Source organism: Paroedura picta, chromosome 14, assembly GCF_049243985.1.
Source record: "Paroedura picta isolate Pp20150507F chromosome 14, Ppicta_v3.0, whole genome shotgun sequence".
Lineage (NCBI taxonomy): Eukaryota > Metazoa > Chordata > Lepidosauria > Squamata > Gekkonidae > Paroedura > Paroedura picta.
Window position 1 is genome coordinate 421,266 of NC_135382.1, and position 27,319 is coordinate 448,584.

At 46.6% G+C, this 27,319-nt stretch overlaps 1 protein-coding gene across 1 annotated transcript in view; it reads right to left on the minus strand.

Annotated features, from left to right (window-relative positions):
* The window catches only part of GABBR2 (gamma-aminobutyric acid type B receptor subunit 2), a 489,886-nt gene that overhangs the window by 96,153 nt on the left and 366,414 nt on the right, over window positions 1-27,319 (minus strand). Inside the window, exons 11-13 of the mRNA XM_077309699.1 lie at window positions 23,672-23,804; window positions 16,215-16,322; window positions 5,524-5,646 (exon numbers count right to left, since the gene is read on the minus strand). Coding sequence (XP_077165814.1) covers window positions 5,524-5,646; window positions 16,215-16,322; window positions 23,672-23,804 — 364 coding nt within the window. The remainder of the gene's footprint in view (window positions 1-5,523; window positions 5,647-16,214; window positions 16,323-23,671; window positions 23,805-27,319) is intronic.

Below are 27,319 nucleotides of genomic sequence, written 5' to 3' on the forward strand. Positions count from 1 at the left end.
CATGGAAACCACAAGCTTCATTTCATAATGGACTCTCTGTTGATAAAGTTATTTCTAATCCAGCTGTTAGCTGATTGAATTGCCTGGCAAGCATCATTTAAATGACATATACATATGCTTGGATTAAATGTTAATTGTTATTTAAATGTTAACCTACATTCAGTCGTGCTTGCCCCTCTTCCCTGCCTGGCAAGATCCCTGAGCTGGATCCCTTGACCATGGAGGAGCCCTTGGTGAGGTTTGCTGCCGCCGCCGCCCCGCCTCCCCAGTGGACACCAACCAGACTCAGGGTTGTAAGATCAGACATCTTAATTGGGTAGCATAGAGGGAGCAGCCAACACACTTTTGCCTAAACTGAGGAAGGGCCCTCCATTTGGGCTCCACATTGCACTCAGAGTCCGAACCCCCACTCCCCACAAGCCCAGTTTCACCCTGGGTTGCAGACGGCCGGCAGGGTGGGGGATACTCATTCCCCAGGGGAGATGACCACAGTAGCTAATTGGAGCCATCTGGGTACTGGGCTGTCCCAGATAATGAGAACTATCAACGGTGTGCAATTGAGGGGCCTGCCAAGGGAGTGACGTAGCTGACCAGGAGATGTGAGCTACCTGGAGGAATCCCAGGACTGAAAGGCTGCCGGCTTACTCTAAACAAAACATTGCAACATGGTGCCATCAAAGAGGAGGGGAATCAAATCAAACATTAAACATGGTAAATCCCACAGGGTTTTGACACACTAGAGGTTTATAGATTTATTGCAGCATTTGATTTTTGTACAAATATACAGGTAAAACTCAGGTGGAGGTGGACTTCAACTCCTAGAGGGTGGGAGCTGTGCCACTCGACATCATGTCCCGAGAGAGATCCTGCACCCCAGAAGGAGCTTCAGCCCACCCACAGCTGTCTGCTCTCTCTCTCTCTCTCTCTCTTTCTCTACCTCTCTACCTCCAGGCATCTAGAAATGGTGCCTTGTTTTAAAAACTGGCAGACAACCAGGTGGGGAAGCTCATCTCTTAGCACTTGAGCAAAGTAATTTCCAGCCCCATATAGGAGGACAGGCACCTGCAATTGCTAAGTTGTTATATACAACAGGATAGCTTTAGGTGCACCAGCAGCCCTTCTGCCCCTTCTCCCTGCACTGGGTGGGGGGCCTTCTTCAGCGCCTGACCAGGACCCCCTCCTCCACCTGATGCTGTATGGATTTATCCAGGTGGGCCATGTGTGCGTGCTCCTGGGGTCATCAAACAGTTCCTGGAGGTCCCTTCCAACTCTATGATTCTATTGGTCGCCATGTCCTTAACCACAGACCTGATTAAAAGCGCTGCTTTACAGGCCTGGTAGAACTCTGGCAGTTCTGCAAGTGCCTGGATCTCAGCTGGCAGCTCATTCCCCCAGGCTGGAGCCAAGCCTGAAAAACATATTTGGGACCACTAGCACATTGACATTCACTGAGCACAATGGTCTCCAGGGAACATATTGGGAGAGGAGGTCTCTCAGATACTGAGGGCCTGGAACACCTAGGGCCTTGAAGGTCAAGGACAGCACCTTGAGCCTGATTCAGAACTCCACTGGAAATCACTGCAACTGTTAGAGAGCAGATACTTCGCCAAAAGGCCCAGAAGCAATCATTTCACAGCTTATTTCCAACCTTTGTGACCAACTCTCTCAGATACATTCGCCAGTTGTTTGGAAGCCGTGGCTGGATGGCTCAGGCAGAGTCGCTTGAAGCTCAACCTCTCCAAGGCAGAGGTCCTGTGGCTGGGAAGAAGGGGACAGGATCAGGAAGCTCGTCTCCCATGCCTGAATGGTGTACAATTAACATCTACACCAGTGGTCAGGAACTTGGGAATAACTTTTGATGCCTCCCTGTCTATGGAGACTCAGGTCACGAAAGTAGCCTGGATGGCTTTTTTTTCATCTTCACCAGGCCCGGCTACTAGTGCCCTACCTGTCCTCAGAACACCTAGCCACTGGGATCCATGCAACAGTCACTTCCAGACTACACTACTGTAACTCGCTCTATGCCGGCCTACCCTTGGCTCTGATCCGGAAGTTACAGCTGGTACAAAATGTGGCAGCTAGGGTCCTCACTAGGAAACCTTGGAAGGCCCATATTCAGCTGGTACTCCGTCATCTCCATTGGTTACCAGTTTGTTTCCGGGTCAAGTTTAAAGTGTTGGTATTAACCTTTAAAGCCATACGCAGCTTGGGTCCTACTTACTGCGGGACCGTTTGGTTGCTTATGCCCCCTGCAGGGCTCTCTGCTCTGCAGGTATGGGACAAGGTCATTGTGAATAGGGAGGCCCTAGGCCCCCATTGGGGAGACCCCTGGCAGGGCCCATTCATCATATGTTGGGCCCTGGGGCCCCTCAGATACGAAATTCAGTGTGGCACAGGGTGCCGAACTTGAAGGCACATCCATGTCAATCACCTCAATGCCTGTTGCCCACAAGGAGAGGAGGAACAGTATCAGCTAGCCGCCAACTCACTGGATCTCACGGAGGGCGAATTGCCATGGCAGAGCAGGCCCAGAGACTGTGAGGAATCTGATGAGGCCCTGATGCAACAGCAGAAAGCAGAGGTAGTGAGGCTGCTGCAGCCACCAGGCATTCGCTTGAAGCCGACCGACTCAGAGCACCTGCTGGTCCCCCAGACGCCCACCCATGACTGAAAGAATTAACCTCCCAATGTTACTGTTGTTATTTATATTATAAATGTGGTTTTGTAATCTTTTTGATGCTTTATTGAAAGTTGTTTTGATGTTACAGTCTGTATAACGTTCCATGTAAGTTATATAATGTTCAGTATAAACCGCCCGAGAGTTGCAAATAAATGCTTTTTCAGACCAAGGGAAACCAGGACCATGTCATCTGCATAAAGCAGAATAGAAACCTTTTGTTCACCAACAAAAGGGGGTACGAATTCTGGGCCTGATAGTCTTTGCATTATATCATTGATGTAAACATTGAAAAGCGGAGGAGCTAATATACACCCCTGCTTTACCCCTTTCCTTACTGTGATTTCATTAGTTAGAGAGCCTGAAGCACCTACCCTAATTTTTGTGGGGGTGCTTGAGTGCAATTCATGCATCAGAAACAATAGGCGTTTATCAATGTTAGTTTCCCACAACTTTAACCAGAGTCTGTCTCTGTCAATGGAGTCAAAAGCTGTGGCTAAATCAATGAAAGCTGCGTATAGGGCTCTCGTAGGGCCTTCTATATTGGAATAAGCTAGGTAATAGAGAGTTTGACAGTGATCAATGGTAGAATGGCCTAAATCCTGCTTGGTGTGGGTGTAAGATATGGTTGGTCTTAAAGGTGCTACAGGACTCTGATTTTACTGCGCTTCTTCAGACCAACATGGCTGTTCCGTTGAATCTATGTGTAAGCCTTGTGAGCGCCAGCCCGGCCTTTTCCTCCCATCTAAGAGTCATGTGATTTCAGAAATACAGACAAACATACTTCCAGCATGACAGCTTCCAGCATGACAGCGTTTCTGTCACTAACAACAAGATAGTGGTTGTTATATCTGAGATGTGATCATGGCAAGTGTATGAAAGCAGTCTCGTGTTACAGTTTTACTGCTTTGCTAATGAGGTAACAACCCTCCCTGGTTCATGAATGTCTTAACAAAATTCTACCCAAGACACTATAAAATATGCACCCATCATTTCATGTGTAAGAAAAAGAAACTACACCCCCAAGTTATAAGAGGCAGGGAGAGTCCACACTTTATGCCTAAGAAAAAAGAAAAAAAATCTTTGCAGATCCTTTCTGACAGATGGGATCCATTTTATTGCAGAGCCCTAAATCTCCACATTGAGCCTCTTGTGGCACAGAGTGGTAAGGCAGCCGTCTGAAAGCTTTGCCCATGAGGCTGGGAGTTCAATCCCAGCAGCCGGCTCAAGGTCGACTCAGCCTTCCATCCTTCCGAGGTCGGTAAAATGAGGACCCAGCTTGCTGGCGGGTAAACGGTCATGACTGGGGAAGGCACTGGCAAACCACCCCGTATTGAGTCTGCCATGAAAACGCTAGAGGGCGTCACCCCAAGGGTCAGACATGACTCGGTGCTTGCACAGGGGATACCTTTACCTTTAAATCTCCACAGGAAGGCCAGTTGCTGTGGCCAAAACCAACTGCCTCATGCCTGGAGAAAAAGTCAGTAGTTTGTTGCCACAGGTTCCGGAAATGTTGGGAGTCCATTGCACGCAGCGCAAACTATGGACATACAATTCTTAACATTTGTCTGGCTTTCTTGGGATAACAATGTGAGCTGCCAGTCAGAGGACTACGGGTAGATCCTCAGACTCTAGGAGGGCCCCTTCTCTGCTGGGAAGCATCCCCTCCCCTCCCCTCCCCTCCCCAAGGGCCATTCTAGACTCATAGACCCTACACAGGCACATCCCAAACGCATCTTTAACATGTGGTGGGCCTATAAATGAAAACCCTACCCAAGCATGCTACCTTTGCCGCTGTATAAAGGGAATGCTGATACCCTGGATCAGAGGATAGAGCAAGAAGGAGCAGATAGTACAAAATCCATTTCCCTAACTTGCCATATAACTGACGTGCCTGATATCAAGAGGACTTACAAATGCATTGCCTTGGCATAACAACAAATTGCAACAGATACAGCCACCACTAATGCACAGTAAGCATCATCAGTATCATCGAAAGCTTACCGAAAAAGAACAGTTTTACATTGCCTCATAAAAACAAGCAGGCCAGCCCTACGGAGTTCAGAAAGGCGACTGTTTGAATGAGTCACAGCAGAAAAGGGAGTCTTTCTCCCCTGTTAGACAAAGGAAACCAGTTTGAGGACCTTAAGCAATGAAAAAATGCAAACCATATGAGACAGAAATTCCATCCTGAATTAGTTTATTAAATGTATCTCACTCTGCACAAATACTCTTTTAGGATATTCAACCGCTGCACAGCTGTTCATTCAAGAGCGCGACCATTTTCTCCTGCTTAGGGGGCCTGCTACTTTGCAAAGGTATTCCTTCCATAGAAGTCTTGTGCACAGCTAGGAAGCCTAGTGAGTCAAATGGCACACAAACTGTCCGGCCATTCTTGATTTTTCCTATGCCCAGAATAACCTTCCTTGGAGCAACATTAAATAAGAGTGTCATTAGATACAAATCAAGAAAACTAACAGCTATTGAAATTATAAGAGCTTCACAGTAGTAAAAACAGCCAAGCTTGTATCTTTCTTGCAGACTTCATGTCTAGCTCACATTAGTTCCTCATAAATTCTGCTAATGGAGTCTGAAAATCTATTATTTATTGCAGTACCATCTCTCAGCAGATAACTCCCTTGAGCTTACAGCCTTACTGCATCTAAAAACTTGTAAATGAGGCAGAGATGCAAGGCCTACTGAGAAAGCAGATGCAATGTTCATTTGTCACAGTTCGTTTTTCCCCCTTTCCTTTTCACTCAAACCATCCATATTTTCATCTATTGCTTTGTACTGCAATTCCCAACAGCAAATGGGGGTAAGTACAAGCAGTTGCAATGACGTACCTCCATGTTGTATTTTTCCTCTGTCCTCCTCAAGGGATCAACAACCTGCCAGCAAATCAAGATGCAAAGATCTATCAGCAGCATCCCACCAACTATTACTAGTAGCTTCTGGTCTTTAATGATCTAGAGAGAGAGAGAGGGAAAAAACAAAACAAAGCATGGGAGGGCATTGCCATATAAGTCCTGTGAAACCTTCATTAGGTCCTATGAACAAAGCTATGGACTTAACAAGGCTTTGTAACGTGCACTGAAAAGATCTCTGAGATACTGAAAGAGAGGAAACGATCATCTCGCTTGTGCTTGCTTCCCTGTTTTCTTCCACCACATGGTAAGTACAGACATATATAAATTACTTAGAATTAAGACGCTGGAACAGAGAGTAATATCCATCATGTTCTACACATGCACAAACAGACATCTCAGATACTTCTGGAAACCAGCCCTAAGAACACGGCTTAGCCGGATCTTTTATAAGAGTTCAGCAGTTAAGCAGGGTCAGTGTAGTTAGTAGCTGCCTGGAAGACCAGCAAGGAACCACTGGGTCACCACACATACCTTGCCTCGAGACCCTGGGCTTCCACGACTCAGTGCCAACTCAAGGGCCCTCAAGGCGACCTGAGCCTGGGGACATTCTGAGAGAGTCCAACTACTGGGGCAGGATGGGAAACGTCACAGAAATGAAGCCGGCAGCAGTCAAGGCAAGAAACCAAAGGGACAAACAGAGCTGGATTTGTGTAAAGTTATACAGAAAAACAACACACCATACATAAGCCTTGAGGTTAAGAAGTCTTCTGATTACCAGTCGGCAGTGAAAGCAGATGAAGCCAGCAAAGTGGGCTCCACTGTGGCACAGGTGCAGAAAAGGTACAAAAGAGTGTGTGTGTGTGTGTGTGGGGGGGGGGGTTAGAAATTACTTAGAGTCCCAGAACATGTGATCCAAGGCTTTTGCAACGGCAGTACTAGATGTGTTAATCTGAATCATGAACATGGATTTGGGCTTCATTGGGAAAATACACGCGATAACTTTTCCAGATTACAACCTTTTCCCAATGAAAAACAAATCTCCCCTGGCCGTGTTCCCTCTAAGCCATGTGCGTGAGCGGCTGTTCATGGACACAGGAAGCCCCACTCAGCAGCCCCCTGCAGTGCCCACGGCCATTCGAAGATCACAGCTGCTCTGCTCTGATCAGCAGGGGAAGAACCAAGAGGGAATATTGCCCCCTGGGGACTTTTAAACTCAAGCCGTATGATCTCAAACCACAGCATCCTGCGTCCCTTCCAACATGGACTCTACGTTAGCTAGATGGAGTCAGGGGTCTGACTTGTCCAGTTGTTTGGGATGATTTTTAGTTTATTCAGTCTGAGGAATGTGGACAGAATCTTCAGAAGTTCACCCTTTCTGGTTACTGGGGGGGCTGACTGATTGGGTTCAAGTGGGAGTTAATACTACCTTAAAAGAATGGGTAGTCACCCAACCTTGAAACAGGCTGTTTTGGATTCAAACCTAAAGAAGAATTCCAACAATGATCAACCAGTCTCAAATGTTCCATTCTTGAGTGTTGGCTTCATAAGTCCAATAGTTCTCCAATAGGAGACAAACTGTTTGGATCCTTTCCAAACAATTTAGATCTGGTTATGAAACTGAGAAAGCCTTTGTCACTCTGGGGGGTGGACTAATGAAACGTGCCCTTGTTTGTTTGTTTGCTTTCTTGATTATTTTATATTTGAATTTATATCCTGCCACGATCAGTGACCGGCTTGTGGTGGGCAACAATTGATAAAACAATAAAATTCCATTAAAATACCAATAAAACATTCCAAAACAATTACTTAAAAACACATGGCAGTAAAAATCTCAGCCTCCCCATGCCAGCTGGAAAGAGGTGGGTCAGTCGTGTTGGTCCTTTTAGACCTATCGGCGGCCTTTGATATCATGGACCGCGAACTGTTGGTCCATCGCCTGGCCGGTACCGGGATATGGGGCACAGCCTTGTGCTGGATACGCTCCTTCCTCCAGAACTGGTCCCAGAGAGTTGCTGTGGGTGAAGAGCTCTCGCGGCCCTATAGACTCCCTTGCGGGGTCCCTCAGGATGTGGTCCTCTCCCCCACATTGTTTAACATCTTTATGTGCCCTCTGGCCCAGCTGTTACGGAGCTTTGGACTGGGTTGCCATCAGTACACTGATGACACCCAGCTCTATCTCCTAATGGACGGTCACCCGAACTCCCCCCCGGAACCATTTGCCAGATGTTTAGAAGCAGTGTCTGAATGGTTCGAGCAGAGTCGCCTGAAACTCAACCCCTCCAAGACGGAGGTCCTGTGGCTGGGGGGAAGGGGGCGGGAACAGGCAGCACGTTTACCCACCCTAGCAGGGGTGCAACTTACCATCGTGCCCCAAGCTAGGAATTTGGGTGTGACCACTGATGCCTCCCTGACTAAGGAGGCTCAGGTCAAGAGAGTAGCGGGCCAGGCATTTTTCTATCTTCGCCAGGCCCGGCTACTAGCGCCCTCCCTGTCCCCTGACCACTTGGCCACAGTGATCCATGCGACAGTCACCTCCAGAATAGATTTCTGTAACTCGCTCTATGCAGGCCTACCCTCGTCCCTGACCCGGAAACTACAGCTGGTGCAAAATGCAGCTGCCAGGGTCCTCACTGGGACATCTTGGAGGGCCCACATCCAGCCGGTGCTGAGGCAGCTGCATTGGCTGCCAATTGCTGCCCGGATCCGGTTCAAGGTTTTGGTTTTAACCTTCAAGGCCATACGCGGGTTGGGACCCACATACCTGAGGGACCGCCTACCGCTCTATGCCCCCCACAGGGCATTACGCCCTGTTGGTCATCCCCGCCCCAAAGGAAGCGCACCTAGCCTCGACCAGGGCCAGGGCTTTTTCAGTCCTGGCCCCTACCTGGTGGAATGAGCTCCTGGGTGATCTGCGGGCCCTGAGGGATTTGTCAGCTTTCCGCAGGGCCTGTAAAATGGAGCTCTTCCACCAGGTCTATGGCTGAGGCTGGGGTCAGCGAATCAGGGACATCGCTCCCCCCCTAGGAGTTGGAGTGTACGCTACTCCCATATCCTTTCCTCTTCACCTCTTTAATAATGGGGGGAGGGATGAGATTTTTAGCCGTCATGTTAGTAGATTGATGTTTTAATGGGAATTTTCATGGGGTTAGTTGTTGTGACCTGCCTCGAGCCTGTCGGGAGAGGCGGGAAATAAATCTAATAATAATAATAACAACAACAACAACAATAACAATAACAACAACAACAACAGATTGGCAAGCAAGCTGCCCTGTTGCCATTTCAAGAGGGAAGTGTGCTTGCTTCCCAGGAACCAAAGAAGCAAGAGAGCCTCCTTCAGAGAGCCTGGCTCTCCTGGAAGGACAACGCGGCCAAACCCACTTCAGGAATGGGTAGAAGATTCTGGCCCAAAGAAAGAGTCAGCCACCTGGCTAATAAACATGGATCCTCATGAATCTAACACATAGATAGATGATGTTTCCAGATAAATTCTCTTCACTGAGCGGGCTTTCCAGAAATTCTACCAAGAAATTAATATCACAAAGGAAATTTAATTAATCATAAAATCAAAGTTTGCCTCAGAGGTACAAAATTTGGCATGAAGAATTTTTCTAAGGGTTGCAATCTGACCAAATTTCACCAGGCATATGACCACCCCCCCCCTCTCTCTCTCTCTCTCTCACACACACACACACACACACACACACACACACACAGTGTTTCTGCATACTAAGGGATTTCTCCTGGCACACAGAATAAGACTGTATGACACGAATGACATGTCCCTGAATACCATCGCTCCTATTAAAACAGACTATCAAGATCTCGAGAGGAAGCTCAAGCAAATGGGGGCACAAGTGGTATTCTCTTCAATCTTGCCTGTCAAGGGAAGAGGAATGCATCGGGAGAGGAAGATAATGGAGGTGAATCAGTGGCTGCGTAGTTGGTGCCGGCAGGAGAGATTTGGTTTCTGGGACCATGGGATAGGCTTTCTTGAGGAAGGCCTACTAGCACTTATCGAAGCTGGGAAAGAATGTGTTTGGCAGGAACCTGGGGAGATTAATCAGGAGAGCTTTAAACTGAAGCCACAAGGGGAAGGAGACGTTCAGCATAGGGAGTGTAGTAGTAGTAGTATTCTTTATTACGGTCATAGACCAGCAAAATCAAAACAATTTCACAATTACATAAATAATATGGCTAAAACACAGTTTTACTCCTAAAATAGCATTATATTAAACACTTAGACTATGAGTCTGCTAAAATATAAATTAGAATTAAATCGAAATATAGGAAATTGTTCTAAATGCTCTCAGGGTCTGTTAAGTTTTAGTCAACTTCCACCGCCTTTTCATGGCTGCAGCACAAAACCTGGCGACACTATATGTGATGGAACAATTTGTGTCTGTGAGCAGCAGGGAGATATAAAATTGTCCTGAGCACCCTGGGACTCTATGTAGCCATGGTGTGATAAATATGGAACGTATGTCATCATAAAACTGACAATACAAAAGGATATGTTCCAATGTTTCTATCTGACCAGAGCCACAGGGGCACTTCCTTTCACCATAGGGAGTTTTCTTGTATCTCCCTTCAAGTACAGCTGAGGGAAGGGCATTGCAATGAGCTAAAGTGAAGGCCCTCCGGTGGCTAGGCACCTCAAGATTCTTTAAATAAGCCAAGGGAGCTGTGACATACCTGTAGCCTTCACTAACAATGAAGGCAGAGGTATTCGCTAGATCATGTTGGCGTTCTATATCCACTACTCGCTGTTTGATAACCTCTTTAGCCTGGTCATAGGCCATCCGAACCAGAAATTCTGGAGAAAATCCCAAAGCTGCGATTTTCCCCCTCACCGATTGTTTCCATGAAGACTGGAAGTCATCCTTCATTATCAAAGAAGCTAATCCACAGGGGAAAAAAGAGATTTTAAGCCAGTAATTGAGAATGTTTAACCATACTCTTGCCTCCACCTTCATAAGGCCAGTCTCAAGTCGCAAGGCGGCACTGGAGACACATCTCGGGACTTGGATGGCTGCTCTTAGGAATTTGGATTGTACAGATTCCAATAATGCAAAGTTGGAATAAGGACCTAGCTGCGCACCATATAGCAGTTGTGCCATTGGGAGTGTAAGGAAGGAGACCGACCGGGGGCAGCCCAACCGGCAAGGCCAGCTCATATGGAACCAAAAGTAAAAGGATTCAGATGCCTTTATACTAACGCCCGAAGCGTGGGCAATAAGAAGGAAGAGCTGAAACTTCTCATGCTGATGGAAAGGTATGATCTAGTAGGCATCACAGAAACTTGGTGGAATGATTCTCATGACTGGAATGTAATGGTGGATGGATATGAACTGTTCAGAAAAAACAGAATAGATCGAAGAGGTGGAGGAGTGGCACTGTATGTGAGGAAAGGGCTTACCTGTCAGGAAATTCTAGTGAAGGAGAGCATATCTACAGTGGAAAGCATGTGGGTGAAAATAAGCGAGGGGAAAACAAACAGTGTGGTGGTTGGTGTCTGCTACCGACCGCCTGACCAACGAGAGGCTGTGGATGCTGCACTTTGTGAGCAGCTTGAGAAAATATCCAAGCAACAGGACCTTGTCATCATGGGTGACTTCAATTTCCCAGATGTGTGCTGGGAAACAAACTCTGTGAGGCATCCTCAGTAATGCAAGTTTCTTACCTGCTTGGCTGACAATTTCATTTATCAAATGGTAGATGAACCCACAAGAGGTTCAGCCATACTGGACTTAATACTAACCAACAGGCAATAGTTGGTGGATGAGGTGAAGGAGGTGGGGACCCTAGGGGGAAGTGACCATGTCCTCATAGAATTCCTTTTGAGATGGGGAGCCAAGGAAGCTTGTAGCCAGACACGGATGTTGGGTTTTCGTAGGGCAAACTTTAATAAACTCAGAGACATGATGAGTGTCATACTATGGACGAGAATGCTGGAAGGGAAGGGAGAATGTGAAGGGTGGGCGCTACTCAAACAAGAGCTATTGCAGGCTCAATCCATGACTATCCCGGAAAGACGAAAACACTGCAGGAGCTCTAAGAATCCTATTTGGATGAACAGAGAACTTCAAGAGGAACTAAGAAAGAAAAGGGAGATGTTCAGGAAATGGAGGGAAGGACAGAGCTCTAAAGAAGAGTACCTACAGGTTACTAGGCACTGTAGATCAATCATCAGAAAGGCCAAAGCTGAGAGTGAGCTAAGATTGGCCAGGGAAGCCCACTGTAACATGAATAGATTTTTCAGTTATGTGAGAAGCAAATGTAAAGTAAAGGAGGCAATAGGCCCACTGTTGGGTGCAGATGGACAAACTCTAACGGAGGATGCAGAGAAAGCAGAAATGCTCAGCGCCTATTTCCCACAGGTCAAAGGGTTTAGGCACATCTAGAGATGGCAGTAGCCAAGCGATAGTGTCTGGGTGGCAGGTTGACATGGACAGAGAGGTTGTGGAGAGGCATTTAGCTGCACTGGATGAGTTCAAATCCCCTGGGCCGGATGAAATGCTCAAAGAACTTTCCAGAGAACTTGCACAACCCTTGTCCATCATCTTTGGGACCTCTTTAAGGACTGGAGACTACCTGGCACTGATGTGAACAGATCTGTAAAAATCTGTAAAAAAAAAAACCAGGTCTGTAAAAATTTTTAGCTGCTGTTCTGAAAAAATATTAACATGCTCCTGTTGTCCTAAGATATAACAGCCATGAACTCAACTTCAGCTCTTGATTCCATGACTATGCCAGAAAGACGGAAAACACTGCAGGAGCTCTAAGAAGCCTATTTGGATGAACAGAGAACTTCAAGAGGTACTAAGAAAGAAAGATGTTCAAGAAATGGAGGGAAGGACAGAGCTCTAAAGAAGAGTATCTACAGGTTACTAGGCACTGTAGATTAATCATAAGAAAGGCCAAAGCTGAGAGTGAGCTAAGATTGGCCAGGGAAGCCCACTGTAACAAGAAAAGATTATTCAGTTATGTGAGGAGCAGCTATTAAAGGGAGCGATCAGTTATGTGAGGACTGGAAGAGAGAAAACGTTATTCCGATCTACAAAAAAGGGAGGAAGGATGACCCGGGAAACTACAGACCAGTGAGTCTGACCTCGGTTGTGGGGAAGATAATGGAGCAGCTATTAAAGGGAGCGATCTGCAAACATCTGGAGGACAATTTGGTGATCCAAGGAAGTCAGCATCGATTTGTCTCCAACAGGTCCTGCCAGACCAACCTAGTTTCCTTTTTTGACCAAGTAACAGGTTTGCTGGATCAGGGAAATTCGGTTGATGTCATTTACTTGGATTTTAGTAAAGCTTTTGACAAGGTTCCCCATGATGTTCTGATGGATAAATTGAAGGACTGCAATCTGGATTTTCAGATAGTCAGGTGGATAGGGAATTGGTTAGAGAACCGCACTCAAAGAGTTGTTGTCAATGGTGTTTCATCAGACTGGAGGGAGGTGAGTAGCGGGGTACTTCAGGGCTCGGTGCTCGGCCTGGTACTTTTTGACATATTTATTAATGATCTAGATGAGGGGGTGGAGGGACTACTCATCAAGTTTGCAGATGACACCAAATTGGGAGGACTGGCAAATACTCCGGAAGATAGAGTCAGAGTTCAACGAGATCTGAACACAATGGAAAAATGGGCAAATGAGAACAAGATGCAATTTAATAAAGATAAGTGTAAAGTTCTGCATCTGGGTCAGAAAAATGAAAAGCATGCCTACTGGATGGGGGATACGCTTCTAGGTAGCACTGTGTGTGAATGAGACCTTGGGGTACTTGTGGATTGTAAACTAAACATGAGCTGGCAGTGTGATGCAGCGGTAAAAAAGGCGAATGCCATTTTGGGCTGTATCAACAGGGGTGTCACATCAAATTCACAAGATGTCATAGTCCCATTGTATACGGCACTGGTCAAACCACACTTGGAGTACTGTGTGCAGTTCTGGGGGCCTCACTTCAAGAAGGACGTAGATAAAATTGAAAGGGTACAGAGGAGAGCGACGAAGATGATCTGGGGCCAAGGGACCAAGCCCTCTGAAGAGAGGTTGAGGGACTTGGGAATGTTCAGCCTGGAGAAAAGGAGGTTGAGAGGGGACATGATAGCCCTCTTAAGTATTTGAAAGGTTGTCACTTGGAGGAGGGCAGGATGCTGTTTCTGTTGGCTGCAGAGGAGAGGACACGCAGTAATGGGTTTAAACTTCAAGTACAACGATATAGGCTAGATATCAGGGGAAAAATTCACAGTCAGAGTAGTTCAGCAGTGGAATAGGCTGCCTAAGGAGGTGGTGAGCTCCCCCTCACTGGAAGTCTTCAAGCAAAGGTTGGATACACACTTTTCTTGGATGCTTTAGGATGCTTAGGGCTGATCCTGCGTTGAGCAGGGGGTTGGACTAGATGGCCTGTATGGCCCGTTCCAACTCTATGATTCTGTGATTCTATATCCCAGAAGGTCAAAGATTCTGTTTTTTTGAGGGGACATCATCTTGGATTGGGATCATTATGGGTAGGCAGGTAGTTATGATTCTCCTGCATTCTGCAGGGGGTAGAACCAGATGACCCTGGAGGTCCTTTACAACTCTGTGATTCCATGATTCTATGATTATCCACAATGTTTAAAAATCCCTAAAATCCAGGCTGCTGAGGATTGTACGTTCACAACTAAGAGTAAAAATCATCTAAGAGTAAAATAAAGTCATCCCTCAAAAAAAATGATAGGAGGGGAGAAGAAATTAATTCACTCAAGTCCCTGAGAAAAAGAGTGTTGGAAAGGAAGATTTTGAGGGGTAGGGTGGAATGCCCAAATCAATCTCCTTGATTCCTTGTAGGCATTTTTACCAGTGTGTGTGTGTGGGGGGGCATGTTTAGGGCCCTGGACGAGGATGAAAGAAAACCAGGTCCCAATCTCTGCTGGGTGCCTCTGGGACAGTCAGCTTGACCAACCTCATAGGGAGAGGATCTGGGATGATGGAACTCTTGCCTTCCCCAAAATCCAGATCTTCTGAAATTAATATTTTTTAAAGCGCTCATCCCTAGCTCTCAACCAACCAACCAACCAACCCTGTCTACACAAATGATTTCTTTTTAGTATGAATTTCCAGAAAACTCCCTGCTTCATCATTTGTCCAGTGAAAATCCTTGGTGTTTTCTGCTGCTGCCACCCCTCAGCCCCCCTTCACCAGATTATTCTGAAATTAGGCCAGATTGTATGAAGTACCAGGCATGTCCTTACATGATTCCTCCCTCCCAGCTCTGGTTTCTTGTGAGAATTTTTGGGGAGGAGACTACTTGGCAAAGATCATCTATCTATGGACAACGTCATGTGAATCAATTATTCCTCATACTTTCAGGGAATGGCTGACTAACACATATCACTTGACCCCCACTGTATTCTTATATTTTAAAAGCAAACAGGAAAAGATGAAAAACTGTCCATAAACCAATAAAAATGAGTAGCCATAAAATAAGTTGCCAAAATAAAGTTTCTGCTCCAATAATTAAAAGTTCCAAAGATAAAAATGTGAAATAGAAAGACATATACCAAGGCCTTCATATGAGAGAAACCACAGTTTGGGAGATGTGGGACACATCTTCTTGTGTGGTCCCTGGGACAGAAATGGGTACAGACATGACATCCGTAAACCGGTTCCAGGGAGCGCGCCAGAAGAGGCTGGGGTAGCTGCAGGACGCTACAGCAGATGGCCAGCTGGGACCATGTGGGCCATTGCTGGAGGAGGCTGGGCCACTGCACACTGCCCGGGGAGGCCTGGGCATTTGTGGGGCAGTGCAGTGGCCGGGCAGGCCAGAGCTACCCCGCCTGCCCAGGGGACATCGCAAGGTGATCTGGGGGCCGGGCAAGTTAGCATTGCCGCAAAGGTGAAGGGGGAGGGAGCAAGGAGGCTGGGTAGTCTGGATAGATGATAGATAGATAGATAGATAGATAGATAGATAGATAGATAGATAGATAGATAGACAGACAGACAGACAGACAGACAGACAGACAGACAGACAGACAAGACAGACAGACAGACAGAGACAGACAGACAGACAGTAAGGAGGCTTCTGAGGACTGTGTAGGCCCAGGTGCTACTCTCCAGGCCAGAGGAGTCCAGGGTCCTCCTTGAAGAAGATGTAAGGAGGGAGGGGGAGGACTCTTTTTGTGCACGTATGTTTGTGTATATCTGGGGGGGAGGGACCAGGGAGTAGGTTGGGGAAGGAGAGAGGGGGGAGGGAAGTGTGTGTGTGTTTGTGAGGGGAAGGGGGGAGGAGGAGGGGGATGGATTCAAAGAGCTCCATGTGGGACACATACCTGTGAGAGCCTGGGTATTACTATTTTTATTATTTATTTATTTATTTGGATTTTTATATGGCCCATTCTTTACGGCTCTGCGCAGTTTACATGGAACACTGCATAAATTTACATGGACCATTATAACATTATTGTGTTTCTTGCAGCCTGGGCATGAGAGGAAACAAACTACTTTTTGCAAGGTGGGTAATGAGTACCAAAGTCCAAATCCAGAGCAAGAAAAATCACACATACAATCAAGACCCAAGAACTTACATGACACAGTTACAGAGTAGCAACTTATAAAACACAGGTACAAGGCCCTCAAAGGGCAGGAGAAGAAGATAACAGAAGCATTATTGTTTATACTCACCTTTTTCTTCATTTTTACATTTTTGAAAATAGCATGGACTCTCCACGTTTTTGCAAACATTGCTCCAAATGCAGTTGTGTAGCCCACCGTAAGTATCCACGTCCGGACCTGAAACAAAGATGAAATTCAGCTTTACGCTATGACAAGCAGATGTAATCTAGGTGCTTAGATTTGTCTAAGGAAATTAGTTCATTCCTTTTTATATCAACTTCCATGCTGTCTGTCTTCAAGAACCAGGACTCCTGGACTCCTAAAATATATTAGAAAATCATGTATAACTTAAAACAGGCCTCTGGCTTTCATAACTACTGAACGAGCCTTAAAAACTGGAGTGTCACAAAGCATAATGGGGGGCGATGGATACGCCTGCATTGCTCCACAGAAACGTATTCATGAGAGCCAGCTTGGCGTGGCAGTTAAGAGCAGGGCGCTCTAATCCGGAGAACCAGAACTCTTCCACATGCAGCCAGTTAGGTGACCCTGGGCTAGTCACAGTTCTCTTGGAGCTCTTCTTGCAGAACAGTTTTCGTGGGGCTTCCTCTGCCCTGCCTACCTTACAGGAACACTGTAAAATTAGCATTTTTAAGCAATTTACTTTTTTGTTTCCATACTAAAATCTGCTTGTTCAGGTACAGTCCTGAATTGCCCCTCATTTGCCCCATATCCAAGGAACCCGCAGGTTCTTTTCATGTGAGGTCTAACTGTCAGGGCCTAATTTGGTGCTGCCCAATGCAGAAATGCGTGCGATTGGGGTTTTCCCCATGCCTGCCAATTTGGGTTATTTGGGAATGCCCCTTTCCTCATTGCTGTCCTTTCTCCCCCTCCCTCCATTCCAAAAAATCTGCTTTTTTTTTAAAGGGTGATTGTGTTAGAACACTGTTTCTTAGTTGTTTTTTTTTAAGTAGTCTTGCAGTCTTACACAGTAAGATGACCATATTTTAACACTGGTAAAGCGGGACACCATTGAGGGGGTTCTTGATTAAAAATTTGGTCTATATGGAGCAACAAAATTTTTCATAGAATGCATAGAACGCAAAAATAGTATTGTAATATATATTTTTAATTTCAATGTAAGTACAATTTTCCAGGTACCTTCAGATGTCGCTCCAAAAGTGGGACAACCTGGTCACCTTATTACGCAGTAGCATTATAATGTTACTAGGGGCAAAGCCCGTTGTCTCCAAGAATACAACGGGCGCTAGAGTTTGGCAGTGGGAAAAGGAAGGGGAGGAGTTGTCCAGTCTGTAAGGGCATGGGGTTGAATGTGTGTGTTGTGTGGGAGGTTGTGGTGGCATGGTGGCAAATGAGGGTATGGGTGTGGAGATATGGGTGTCAAGAACCTGTGGTTTGGAATGTTCGTTGAGTGTGGGAGAGGACTGACCTTTGGGAATTGTGGCATAGTGGTTACAGATGAGCTTTCCAGAGCCATGTCTTCAGATATGTGAAGGGAAAATCATACTGGAGACTCCTCTTAGGGGGAGATTACATGGCAACCAGTTCCCCCCAGTTCTGCGTCATTTCCCTTCTTGTGTGAATTTGGCCACAGACACCGAAATGCCCCTCTGCCCTAATACACATAGGGTAGTCACAGTACACAGGTGTCCACCCTGTTCCTTCTTCTCAATTTTTTCACTGTTGATAAAATGTTATGTGCCCACATGCTTCTTTCATGGTTGCTCCTTAGAAGAACGGATTTTTGTACCCTGTTGTTTACTACCCAAAGGAGTCTCAAAGTGGTTTACAAACACCTTTTCCCTTCGTCTCCCCACAATAGTCAACCTGTGAGGTATGTGGGGCTGTGAGAGGTCTGAGAGAACTGGGAATGGGCTGCAGTGACCCAGCAGGCCTAAGGTGTCTCAAAGCATTTTCCAATCATCTTCCCTTCCTCTCCCTCTCACTATTTACAGTTTCAGGCTGTATTTATTTAGATCTTCCTGCACTTTCCAGACTCACAAGAATGATGCTGGTCTCCCTGTCTGCGCCCCAGAATACAAACAGTTGCTGGTAAGGGCTGGCCATAGACCACAGCCCAGGAGGGACACACCTGCACCACTCCCTACCAAGTGCAGGCAAAAATGGCTGCTTTGAAGGCTGGACTCTGAGACATTATACGATTTTGAAGTCCCACCTCCAAATCTCCAGGAATATTTTCAACCCAGGGGTAGCCAATCTCCAGGTGTCGCCTGGAGAACTCCTGGAATTACAGCTCACCTGCAGAGTATAAAGATCAGCTCCCCAGGCAGAAAGGGCTACTTTGGACAGGGTTGTGGCAGAGAAGAAACGTGTAAGGCCTCCCACACAGGTTGTTGTTGAATTGAATGACTTGAGGCCTACTGCACAGGGTTGTTGTGCAGATGAAACAGGAGACAAAAGAACCAGTTTCGTCTGCAGAATAACGCTGTGCAGTGGCCTCAAATCTGCTGAGAATTGCAAAGAAGAAATACACGTAGCTTGGCTGTGTCTAACCCCCGGCCAGAGCATTATTTTATGTGAGAAGGGGCTTTTCTGTGGCCTCGCTGTCATCCAGCTGTTTAGCAGAAGGGGAAAGTTCCCCGCCCTCAAAAGGAAGGCCCTCAAGCTCCCCTGCGTTGCTCTCAGAAACGCCTCCCTCCCCTCAGTCAGGGCCTGTCAGAGGCTCCTTCGCAGCAGGCCTGAAGGGAGGGAGGGAGGGAGGGAGGGAGGGGGAGGGGGAGCACTCTGCAGCCTCTTGCCAGCTCTGTCAGGGCTCTGAGGCCATTTGCAGTTGGACATGATAGTTAGGACAGCCTTGGGGCAAAAAGGGCTGGCGCAGCCTCTGTTCTCATCCCCCTTGGCAGACCTGCTGACCTCCTCTCCCTTTGGTGGTCAGGAGCAGACTGGCAGCCATTTCTCCAGATTGCCCCTGGCTGGGTGGAATTTTGGTCTGTCCTGGTGAGGAATATAAACAATATAAACAATACAACAGTGCAACCATGCAAACAGGTCCAGAGCATATTGGTGGAATTCTGAGGGGCGGCAGGGGGGCGAGAAGGGGCCCTTCAATCGCTGTTGATTACGTCTGGTCTCAACCAAAAGCCTGGCAGAAGAGCTCCTCCTTGCAGGCCCTGCTGAACTGTTTAAGCTCCGTCAGGGCCCTGATCTTCTCCGGGAGCTCATTCCACCAGGTGGGGGCCAGGACAGAGAATGCTCCGGTCCTGGTTGAGACCAGGAGGACTTCTTTAGGGCCAGGGACCTTTAGCTGGTTGGTAGCAGTGGGGCTCAGGGCTCTTTTGGGGGCGTAGGCAGGGAGGCGATCCCTCAGGATTTCCCAATAAGCCAAAACTCAGTATAAGAAAGTTTCTTTAATCAGGAAAGAAGACCTCCATTCAAATACATAGACATAACTGAGGTTTTAAGGCTTGAGCCAGGTATATTAAACAGAACAGCACATTCTCCCCCTCCCCTTGGGAAGGCATTTCAAAGGAAGACAAAACACAGCAGATACCTAACTACAAAGGAAAAAAACAAAAGGCTAGGTGGAGGGGGCAGGAGGTAGATGGGAGGAAAGGGGGGGCAAGGAATCACTGTGGGAAGCTAGCAGCTATAAACCAAACAACTGAAATAACCTTGAGGTGCCAGAAACGTGTAGCTGGCAGACATCACAGGGCAGGCATCCATCTTGGGCAGTGGTTCTCACCCTTGGGGTTCGGCCCCCGTTTGGGTTGCCTGCCGCCACAGTGGCAGGCGGTAGTGTGTGGAGGTGTGTGGTGGTGGCGGCAGGTGGAGGCGGGTGGTGCTGGCGGAGGCAGGCGGAGGTGGTGACTGGTGGCCAGCAGAGGTGGGCTGTGGCAGCTCTTTCAGAGCTCATACAAAAGCAGCCTACTCCCCCCATGGGTCCAAAGTCATCCCATCTTGCCCGACTCCGTCCGGCAATCCCCACACGCTCTGTGGCAGGACTGCCATGGAACCCCCCACAGTTAAAAGAAGGGAGAAAGGAGAGAAGCAGTGAGCCAAGGGAGCAAGAGGCATGCCCAAACCCGGCCTGGGACAGTGAGCAACGTGGACGTAGCGGTGGCGGCGGCAGCCCCCTCCCCCGGGCAGGACCTTAGCCCCCCTCCGGTCACCTCCTGGGCCCCCAGTTTGTGGGGACATTTAGAGTTTCCTGTATTATTAATGAGGTGGCGGTGGAACTCTCTCTTCCTGAGACTTACAAAATTGCAAAGTGTACAAATGGTATTCTGGTCCTGGCACTCCCATTCCAGTGTTTGTAGAGGAAAACACCCACTAGGAAGTCAAGCAGACTTCTATTCAGCCCACCTCTGAAACTTTCCCTGCCATCCATTGTTAATCTCGCAGTGGCAGAATGTCAGAATCCCGTTATTTCTGCCATTATTATTTAGCGATGTTTATGTAGCCAGGGATGTAGAGGGTTAGCCCTGTAAGGGTTGGAGCTGACCGGTCCCTCCGGTCATGTTTTATTGCCCCATGTTATTTTTATTGCCCTGATGCTCCTTCCTGTATTCCCCCTCCCTATCCCTCTTACCCCTACCCAGTTCTTCATCATCATCGTCATCATCATCATGTGATTTATTTCCCGCCACTCCCAAAGTCGGCTCATGGCAGGTTACAATAGCTCATCATAAAACCCAGATAACAGCCCATTAAAAACAGGACATCCATCAATAAACAAAAACCCACAGATGGTGAAACATAATCCGACCCTCCTACCAATCTTGAATCACGTGGGCTAGGAGGGGGCCATTGATATTCCACAGCCCAGTGCTAGGAAACCAAAGCACTAGCACTCGAAGGGACCCAAAGGGCACCCAACGGAGGGTGGGGGAATGATCTTCCTTTCTGCCCTGGCCTCAACCATAGACACCCCCCCCCCCCCGGGAACCTTGGAATCCCTCCATCTTGGTGCTTTGACTAGTTGATGTTCTCCCGCTTCCTCTGGATTCCCATAGGAGGTGGGGAGCATTATATGGGGAGACCTGCACCTTTTGCATCAGCTTTGATAATGCCTTGCTGAGAGTTTCTTACTAAACAAATGAATGTTTTTGCTTCAGATCAAGAGTTTGCTTTTCTGGGTAAATGAAGATCCTCAAAGAATCCTGATTCTGTCTTCTGCTGTGTTTGCTACCCCTCACACTTTAGTATCATCTGCAAATTTAATAAGCACCTCCTCTATTCCTTCATCCAAATAATTTAGGAATATGTTGAACAGATCCCTGAGGCACTCTACTTGTCACTCCTCTCCAAGCGAATAAAGAACCATTAACAAGCACTCTGTAACTTAAAGAAACTGTAGGAACTTAAGGAATAGGGAAGAATGTTAAGCTAGTACCCTGTAGTGGTTACAGTGTCAAAATAGCCCCCTTGAGACCTAGGTTTATTTCCTCATTCAAGCTCAAGTAGGGGGGGTTGTGTAGTGCTACTAGCATTTTTTTTAAGTCCACTTTCTGGTCTGTGGGAACCTGATTTGAGTTTGGAACATACTGCAAAGGGAGCTTTCTTTGGCAATGGTTTCCTCATACAAAATGAGCCCAAGGGCACACTGTGTGCCCCACAGCGGCCTCCATATGGATTCTCAAGGGACAGACTGTGGCTTCACAAACGCATTTTAGAACGGGAAAAGTGGAGGCTTAATAGAAATCAGGTTCCCCGGTGAAGGCAGCAAAACAGGAGTTTTTTGCTGCATCCATTGTGCCTCTCTCCCGGCATAGTTATCTAGGCTACTTTGATCTCTGAGCACCCACTGACCTTCCTCTCACCCCAGGCTGGGAACACTGGTTATTGTCTATTTTCGTGACCTTGACCTCTTTGTACAATCCTGCCATGTAATGCTTGATATTTTTCAAATGGGCAGCCGTGTTGGTCTGAAGTGGCACAATAAAATCAGGGTCCAGGAGCACCTTTAAGACCAACCAAGATTGATTCAGGGCGGGAGCTTTCGACTGCAAGCAGTCTTCATCAGACTAAGAACTGACCATCATAACAGTAGGAATATATAAGCAAAAGTTAATCCTGTTACATTAGTAAACTGTGTCAGAGCAACCAACTGTGTCACAGCCACATGATAACTCTCTGCCAAACCAGCCAATCAAACCCCTCGTGAATTACAAATGGGTTTGAGGGGTTTGATTGGCTGGTTTGGCAGAGAAGGTGGCTGGTCATTTAGTCAAAGGCTGTTGTCTCAACCATCACAGAACCCCATCACATGGTTTACACTTCTTGACAGTGGCAATAAAATCAAGCCTATCGTTTTAGTGGCTTGCAGCCCAACAGTACTCAAAATCTGAGTATCTAAACACCTCAGGAACTGGGGATCTGCTCTAACTTTCAGGAACTTCTTCCAGATGTTTAGCCAAAAATTCTTTTGAATTAATTCCAGTGGGTTGAAATTAATTGAAGAGAAGTTTTGGCTAAACATCCGGAAGAAGTTCCTGACAGTTAGCGCAGTTCCTCAGTGGAACAGGCTTCCTCGGGAGGTGCTGAGTTCTCCTTCTTTGTAAGCAGAGGCGACATAGTCATCTGACAGATATGCTGATTTTATGAACTTAGGCAGATAGTGAGTAGATGGGCAGGAACGGATGTGCTAGTACTTGTAGCCCTCCCTTGCATACTCAAGGAATTGCTGATCGCCACTGTGGAATGGTAGGTGAATTTCTTCCAGGCCAGGCTGGATTCTGGAGATTTTGGGTGGTGGCAGGTGGTCATTTGGGCATGACACTGGGGTCATTGTGGGTAGGCAGATAGCTGTGACTTCCTGAATTCTGCAGGGAGTTGGACTAGATGACCCTGGAGGTCCCCTCCCATTCTATGATTCTATGTGCACTTAGGCATTCTTGTGTTCGTGTGTTTTGGTTCCTTGGTTCCCCACAAATTTGGGGCCTGCTTTTTCCTTCAGTCTCTCACTCACCCAGTTTACTGTTGTTTCTCTTCTTGATCTCTGGAGTTAGCTATAATTTTACTTTTCCTCCAAATTATAACCCCTATCACACCTTGTCAACTGTCTTTTTCTCATGTGTGTATTAGTTTAACTGTGCAAAAGTATGTTTTAGTCTTAAATTTTGTTTTTCAATAAAATATTTTTTTATTTTCAATTTGGTTTCTGTCAATGGTTTATTTTTTAAGCAAACACCTTTGTAAACATTGGTTGGGTTCCCATTTGTAACCTCTCTTGCTCTGTCTCCTAGAATTAGCTAAGAGTCTATTTCAGGTAACAATAGAAAGCCAAGGGTCCATATTCTTCCCCCTCTTCTTCCCTGACAGAGAGCAAGCCAAAGGAGGTATACTCAGAAGCACAAGCAGGTCTGTTCAAAGGACTCTACTCCCAGGAGAATGGTGTTAGAATTCCACTTGCTGGTCGGCCATACGTTCTATGCTCTTTCTCTACTTTTCTTTTTTCATACTTGGTCAAGCTTCAAAAGTACCTTCAGGTCCAGAGTCACCAAAAAGAGGGAGAACCACGATTAAAACAGTTCAGAGTTACTTACTGTGCAAAGTGTTTCAAAAGTCTTTTCTGAAACAAAGGATCCATCAAGACCAAAAAGAAATATAGATGCATAGGAAAGCATCCCGCCAAGAATAATAAGATTGTTCATGTAGGGACTGGACATCTTGATCAATCTATAGAAAAAAGATGAGAAAGTGATCACTGTACAAGGTAACCTGCTGGTGCTCTCAGATGGCAATGAACAGAGGAACACACATGCAACAGTAAAGGGATCCAAAGAGCAGGTAGTTTCAAGAAGACTTAGTGTTATCCAGTTTAAGCCCTCTGAAATGAATGGGTTTAGACTGGAGAAGCTTTTCACAGGACAGCACTTAATAATGCATGTAAAAATCAGCAAAAATATGTCAAATATACAAAGATAAATGTATCAAAGCTTTCCAGTGACGCAAAATTAATACACAGAAACAATACCACCAGAGTGGCAATTTTTGCAATGGCTGCCAGGAAAACTGGGGCCAATTTATGCAAACAGCCATTCTAATGTCCGCTGGTCTTCTCTTAAAATGCAAATGTTATTCCTGTATGTTATTGATCACACTAGTTTAGATTTGATCATTTCATGCATACTGTTACATACCATTTGTTTGATTATATCCTTTTGTACAATTCTGTTTTCATATGATTGTGACGGCCAATGGCATATGTAATAACATTTTAACTAAAACTAAACACAGAAACATCCTTATCCATGGTTCCTCTATATATTTGTGAAACGCCCCGGTGGGAGGAGCATATCTGGGGTGTCCACGTTTGAATATGGGCCAATCAAGGTGCGCCCAGCACAGCTTGCTGCACCCTATTTGGGCCGGCCCCTATGCATGCCGCCCTCCCTAGCAGCGTCCTTCACAGAGTGCTTATTATGGGGATAGGAAGGGAAGGCAATTCTAAACTGATTTGAGATAACTGAGGCCTGCTGGGTGAGTGTGGATCATTCCCATTTCACTCAGAGCTCTCAGCCTCACCTCCCTAACAGGATGCCTATTATGGGGAGAGGAACGAAAGGTAATTTTAAATTGCTTAGAGAAACCTGAGGCCTGCAGGGTGACTGTGGACCATTCTCAGTTCTCTCACAGCTCTGAGCCCCACTTCCCTCACAGGGTGCCAATTATGGGGAGAGGAAGGAAAGGCAATTTTAAACTGATTAGAGTGTCTGTTATAGGGAGAGAAAGGGAAGGCAAGTGGAAACTGCTTTGAGACACCTAATGTCTGCTGGGTCACTGTGGCCCATTCCCAGTTCTTTCAGACCTCTCACAGCCCCACATCCCTCACAGGTTTATTGTGGGGAGATGAAGGGAAAAAGTGTTTGTAAACTGCTTTGAGACTCCTTTTGGTAGTAAGCAGCAGGGTACAAAAATCCAGCTTTTCTTCTTTTAAGGGGCAACAGTGAAAGAAGCATGTGGGCAAATAACAGTATATCAATAGTAAAAAAAATGGAGACAGAAAGAGCACAGTAGAAACCTGTGTACTGTGGATTATAGCAGGGGGACGTTTCGGTGTCTGTGGCCTAATTCACACAAGAAGGGAAATGATGCAGAACTGGGGGGAATTGGTTGCCATGTAATCTCCCCCTAACAAGAGTCTCCAGCCTGATTTTCCCTTCACATATCTGAAGACATGGCTGTGGAAAGCTCATCTGTAAGCATTATGCCACAGTTCCCAAAGTTCAGTCCTCTCCCACACTCAACGAACATTCCACACCCACACCCTCATTTATCAACACACCACTACAACCCCCCCCCCACAACACACATATTCAACCTCATTCCCTTACAGAATGGTCAACCTCTCCCCTTCCTCTTCCCACTGCCCAGCTCTCTCTATCTTAATCACTCTCTTCCTTTCTACCTCCCTCTCTCTTTGCTATTTTTCCCCTTCCCCCTGCTAGAGCTCGTTGTATCAGCTACAATGGGCTTTAATTCTATTTAATTTTATGAACTATAATAATCATATAGGATAATAGCAATATATATTGCTATATATATATTGGTTGAGCTATACATTATAGAGAGTTCTATATTTCTATATAGAGTGTATTATTATAATCTTGACCACTGAGGAAGACCCGGAAGGGTCAAAACGCGTTTGGTCCTTGGTTCTATGTGCTGTTAGTTCGGTATAGTTTTTAAGAAGTTTTTATTCTGTTTTTAATTGTGCCCCATAATAAACAACCAACAAGTTTTACATTATTTTTATTGTTCAGCTCAACTTTTGAGCTCCTACCTGTTAAGGTTGGTGTTTGTTCCTTTTTTGGTTTAGCAGGTGATGTGAAGGCAGCCATAGCCTTTGTCTGGGTTTCAGGAGGGAGGTAGTGGCAATCGGCAGCCCTGGCCTTCTCCTGGCCTTTGGGCATTGGTCCCTCACACCCCTTGCCTTCATTGCCTTGGGGTAGCAGGCCTGGGTCTCTGGGCTAAAAGCACTGCGCCCTCTTGCCAAAACCCTCTTACCCTCTGCCGCTGTCCACTGCTTGAACAAGGTGAAAATTGTGTTCTCAAAGAGGCTGGCCACTTGGCTTCCTGGGCCCCTGAGCCAGATACCTGGGAGGTAACAAATCCTTAACACTATTTTGCTCCCTTATATATTTGGGAAACAGCCTCCTGGGAGGAGCCTGTCAAGGGCCCTGCCCTTCCAGGTCCACCCTGATTGGCCCTCCCCCTCCAGCTCCCGCCCTCCCTTCTTGCTTGCTAGAAGCCTTGTGGCTGCGGTCTCCACTGTGGCCCACAAGGAGAGAAGCAGCAACAGGGCTTTGCGGCCCGCAGGTACACTCCTGCTGGGAGCGGGGGGAGTTTGCAACCTCCCTGCGTGCTGCAAAGCCCTGTTGCTGCCAACGGGGGGCTTTCTACTCCCTTTAGCCCCTTTTGCAGGCCACAGGGAGCCACAACCACCCTCTCACGCCCTCCTGCCGGGCGCCCCTTTCAAAGCCCATTTTTAAAATGGGCTTTGATACTAGTAGGAATATAATTGGGTATGTGCATGCATGCATACATAGGATGCAATAATAATAATTAGGATATAGCAATCATAAGTAATTATAAGTCAGAGAAGTTTAAAAAGAGAACAGGAGGGGTGGGGTGGGGAAGTACCTTTGTTACAAGGTGGGGTAATAAAAGGGGGGGGGGGAGTTTAGGCATTTGGCCCAAGAAGTTAACACAACAGGCTACTTCACAGCTCGCCAGATTGCTTGTGAATAGGGGGTGAGACAAACAATAAAGAAATGTTTTGGAAAGAGTTTTAAACACTGTATACACTTGGATCTCCAAATACCTGGTAGGACTCATTTATACTCAAATTCTGCTGTGTTTCGACAACAGTGTGCCGCCAACTAAGAGAGACAATCTACTTCATCTGCAGACGAGGCACCCTGTTATTAGCAGTTGTCTTTTCCTCTGTTTTTTCTGTGAGCCACAGGAGGGCAGCAGGCCTCCGAAAAAGACTGCTGAGTGGGCTTTGGCTGTACATTTTTGGCAGATTGTTCCTGTGCTCACTGTGTGATTTCACCCGAGCGTAAAAGACAGGGTGACTGCTGATTGGGAGTGGCCATTTTTTTGTGCATTTCTTGAATAAGTCCTTGGACACCATATGGAACCACAAACCAAGATAAAACTCCAGTTTCAAAGATTTTTGGTAACTA